Here is a 4602-nt window from a genome sequence, read left to right as displayed (position 1 = left end):
ATTTGCCCTCGCGGAATCCTCAGACCATGCACTTCCCTCTCCCTGGTCCAAGCACACACAACCACAAGTTAGAAGTGGCGAGCGTGTTTTGGATTTGGTCTAATTGCGGATTTCTCGAGCCACGGTCCGCTGGTCCGAGGTATCACTGGCCATCTTTTCCTCATTCCCATCCCGGATACGGTCATGCGGAGAGTCGGTGACCAGCCTCCGTCAGCCTGGGGACGCCTCGTTCCTCCTCTTCTGGTCGCTCGTCACCTCCTCTCCCGTCGCCTTCATCTCTGCGTCCGCCCTGGGCCGGACACACACACACACCCCCGCATAAAGACAGGTGACACAAGCACACGCGTGTACACACACACATGCTTGGCACGTGGACACGGACGCAAACAGGGAACACAGGGGTTTCAGGAGCCGAAGACCCGTGTCCAGCAATGACGGAGATGGTGTCACTAGGCACCATGTCCTGCCCTTGGGGCTCCCTGTCCACCTCCTCCCAGAGACGTCCGGATTTTCCCTGAAGCAACTTCAAGCTCAGCAGGTGTGGTGCTGGTGAGATCAGAGTATTGGATGTGGAAATTCACACAAGATCCCAAAGTCAGCGCACAGGTGCACTGGGACCCTGGACAGGACGCCCTTTCAGTGACAGGCCATCCTAGGTTAAGGGGCGGAAGTGAAGGGCCCAGGCATTCTCAAACTCAGTGAGAGGAAGGACGCCGGGGGAATGGCAGGACCCAAGGACAGATGATTCTGACACAGGCACTTAATTCACCCTGCCTCTAGTCGTATCACCTAGGACTCTCGCGCTGCCACCACAGCTGACTGGAGGGGGACTTACTGCGCTCTCGGACACACCGAGTCCCCCCCAGCCCCCAGTCTCAGCAAGTCACCTGCTACATGCTTGACTCAGGCTCTGGCTCTGCAGCCAGTTTGCATGAGCCTGAGCATCCCCACTTGCGAAAGAAAGTACTGTGCCCCAGCTACTATTCGGCTGTCCCTACGGGGCCTACCTCCAGACCCCATCACCACATGTGTTTCTGTCAGTTGTCTCTCACGGACGAACCTTCCTCCCTGAGGTAGTACTTCAGGGGATCGTCCCACACGTCTTCGCTGATGATCTGCAGGCAACACGAGCAAGGTCAGCCAGGGGCTGACCAGGCTCCCAACCCTCCCATGAGCAGCCAAGAACTCCAACATCAACCACCAACTGTGTGCAAGCCCAAAGCAACCCCACCTCAGCAATCCTGTTCGATTCTGGGCCGTTGTGGCCTGACAGCCAGTTGAGAAAGTTAAGGCTCCTGGTGTCCAGCCTGCGGCTGGGGGCTCCCCGTTCAAAGTCCCAGAACCAGTGGACTGGAGTGGATCGACGTGCCCTGTACCCTGCAGACAGACAGGGGAGACTGGGGTGGACACCGCAGGTGCATCATCCACACGCTTGCACACCCACACTCATCACCCCGGGAGCCACCTTTTACCAGTGATGTCAAGGTAATACTCCTTAATGATCACCGAGTTCAAGAAGTAGGGGTTGTCCCGAAAGGAAAAGATCAGCTTGCAGCGGGACGGCGGATGGCTCCGCACCTGCACCTGCCAGGATAGCGAGGAGGGAAAAGGTGCAAGCTTCTAGGGGCCTCAGCTTGCCTCCAAGGCAGGCATGATCAGCTTCCCCGATGCCTCTCCAAAGTCTCACAGCACAGGAACATGGCTAACACGTTCCTCCCACTCCCCGCCAGGTCCCATACCCACCCTTCCTCAGTCTCCCTCACTGACCTTCAAGTCCATCATGTAGCCGAGAAAGTCTTGATCTTGGTCGCTGATCAGGACGGAGACTTGAGGGTGGCTCATAATCTGCTTTAGGTCAAGGAGCCATTCAGGCCACATGCCGGCCAAGAAGAGCCAGGAGCATCAGCCCTAGTCTGGGGTGGAACAAGGATACTGGAACACGCATCTGCAAGGAGCTTGGCGGGCACTGCCTCTTGCCCGGCCACTGCTGATATCCTCAGGACCTGCCATACCATCAGACACGCTCATGGCTCTGGGCCCCTTGGGATGGTGTGCATCTGCATTCCCCAAGCAGGGGCTGTTTCTGACCGCTACTCTGCTCCTCCAGACCTGTGTATGCTGGGTAGTGGCATGTCACTGCTTATACGGTCAGACTTGCAGTCCTTGTGACAAACCGTGTCTGAAAGTAAAGGGCTTCTTGGGTATGTGTGTGTGTGTGTTTATGTGTACGTGTGTGTGTGTGTGCGTGTGCGTGTGCGTGTGTGCGTGTGTGTGTGAATGACTCACATGCCCCAGCAATGTGCCGGGATCACCCACATTTACACCAATAACTGTCTGCGAACGCTGCTCTTGTGTACCGTCTCTGGTCAATGTTGACTTAGAGGCCTCGGGGGCTGCGCCTCCTCAGATGCAGGCCTGAAGGAGACACTCAAAGGCATGGCTGCGACACGTCCACCTGTGGCCCTGCCCAGGCCCTACTCGGCTGTGCCTTTGGAGCCTGCCAATTGCCCAGGACCGCATTTCCTTCAGTGGCCTCCGGCGGCCTTCCTGTGCCCTCGCCTCCACCCCCTCCGCCTGCTCCTGCCCCTTCTCCCCTTCCTCGTCCTCCTGAGCAGCGGACCCCAAGGAGCAGCGCAAAGGATACAGCTTTGGCCCAGAAGCCAGGGATGCCCTGGATGATGGCGCTCCTCCGAGCCAAGTGACGCTTCCTCCTCTGATGGTTCTTGCGCATGAACTGAACGTAAGCCCTGCGGTTTTGCTCACGCTCAGAGCTCAGTTCTACCTGCAGGGCGGCCAGTGCCTGCAGGGCATCCAGCTCCTGGCGCTCACAAGGGCCTCCGGGCCTTTCCTGGCCCTGCTCCTCCACCGTCTTCTCCTCTAGCTCCTGGGAGGGCCGCTGTTCCTGCTCCTCATCCGCCACAACCTCCACCTCCTCCACGATGTCTTCCGCAAGCAGCTGGAACTCCCGCCCGATCCCCGCCACGTCTCCGTCCACCAGGGCCTCGCCCTCCTCCACCGCCTCCACCCTGAAGAGGGTGGCCTCTTGGCCTGGCGTGACAACTGCTGGTGACAAGGTCCCAGCTGCGCACTGCATCACGACGGCAGGCTGCGGGGTGGGGGAGGGGGGGTGGGGGCGGGGCCCTGCCTCCTGAGTACCTGGGCTCACAACTTGGAAGGTGCGGGGTCCCGGGACGCTCCCGCCTTCCTCTGACCGCCTCTCACGTTCCTCTTGGCCTTGGCGGTGACCCCGAGCTGGGGCAGAGGCGAAGGGACGCGACATAAGAGCACAACAAGTGGGGCGTAATGGCGGCCCAGGCTGCAGTAAACCTGTGGGACCGACTAGCTCTTTTGGGGGCGGGGAGTGAGGGGGATTGTCAGAAGGCGGGGGCTGCTGTGTGGGGGTGTTGGCGTGAGGCCGAAGAAAGGGGTGCCAGAAACGCAGGACGGGGTGAACGGGCCCTAGGAGATCCGGCGAACAGGCGGGGGCCTAGGCTGTGAGCCATGCACAGACTGCTGGCCCAAATCTAGACCAATGGCCGACAGGGTAGTGGGCGGCACTCTTATGGACACGCCCCCAGACCGGAGGGCATCTTCCGGGGTTCCTGTGCTGCTCCAGCGCCCCCACGTGGCCAGATTCTGCTCCAGGGAGGGACAGGGTTTTGCATGTGGCCGGGCTAGCCCCAGGCGCTGTCATTGACCTGGCTCTGGAAATTCCAAGCACGGGTTCCTGCTCCGCCATCCGAACCGCACACTCCTGTGTCCCCTGGGACTGGCAATAACTGAGAGCTCTCCCTGAGTATCCAAGGGATACGCAGGGGTGCCAAGGGGCTGGATACTTTTCTTCAAGGGACAGAGAGCCTGCTGCTGTCCGGATGCTAGGGGAGTAGGGAAGAACCCCACCTACAGTGCTACAGTGGATCTCCACTGTTCGGGAACACCAGCGCCTTAGTGTACAGCGCTCGCTCTGTGTCTCTGTATCTTTGCTTCTGGCATAGCACTGTGTTGGGCAATCCTTCCGCGTGTGTAGCAGGCGCTGGTGTCTGTGTGTCTCCGTCTCTCTAAGTAGTGCTGTTGCCGTCTGCAACTCTGTGGACACCAGCGCTCAGAAGAGACGCTTATCCTTGGCGTGAAGGCAAGCCCTTCTCGTCCTGAGTGAGTTTCACCGGTGGGAGTTCAGAGGGTTTTAGTCCACACGTTCGGAGAGTGCTTTCTCGACCTTGAAAGCCAACAGTGGGCGGTCACTGCTGAAGCGCAGAAGGGGACGGGCGACCCTCCCTCCCTCGCTGGGCCGACGTGAAAGCTGCACAAGCCTGAGGTGCCGTGGCCACACTGTGCGCAGAGGGAGAAACGAGGCCCGCTCTGCTGGCATGAGGGACCCCCCCTGAACCTTGTGCGAATGCCGGCCAGGGAGACGCTAAGGACAGCTCCCCGTTAAGTCCCACGACTCACCGGTGTCGGAGACATGCACGGCTGCCATCGACCCTATGGAGGCCCTTTCAAAGTGGTTCTGTTCTCCATGTGAGAACACATCCCAGCCTGCCCTGTGGCCCAAGCCTGTGGGGCCTGGAGCAGCAAGAGGATCAAGCTAAACCAGCCATCCTA

General features: G+C 59.7%; 1 protein-coding gene across 1 annotated transcript; it reads right to left on the bottom strand.

Moving 5' to 3' along the window:
- Positions 1-1037: 1037 nt before the first annotated feature.
- On the bottom strand, positions 1038-3172 carry LOC132344608 (testis-specific Y-encoded protein 1-like; the record flags this gene model as incomplete). Its single annotated transcript, XM_059884274.1, has 6 exons — positions 1038-1115; positions 1232-1377; positions 1473-1584; positions 1768-1845; positions 2645-3060; positions 3157-3172. Coding segments are annotated over 6 exons (846 nt in total), but the record flags the coding sequence as incomplete, so codon positions are not given.
- Positions 3173-4602: the final 1430 nt, after the last annotated feature.

This window comes from Bos taurus, chromosome Y (genome assembly GCF_002263795.3).
Source record: "Bos taurus isolate L1 Dominette 01449 registration number 42190680 breed Hereford chromosome Y, ARS-UCD2.0, whole genome shotgun sequence".
Lineage (NCBI taxonomy): Eukaryota > Metazoa > Chordata > Mammalia > Artiodactyla > Bovidae > Bos > Bos taurus.
The sequence above is the reverse complement of the archived record's forward strand: the minus strand, read 5'-3'. Positions and strand labels throughout refer to the sequence as shown.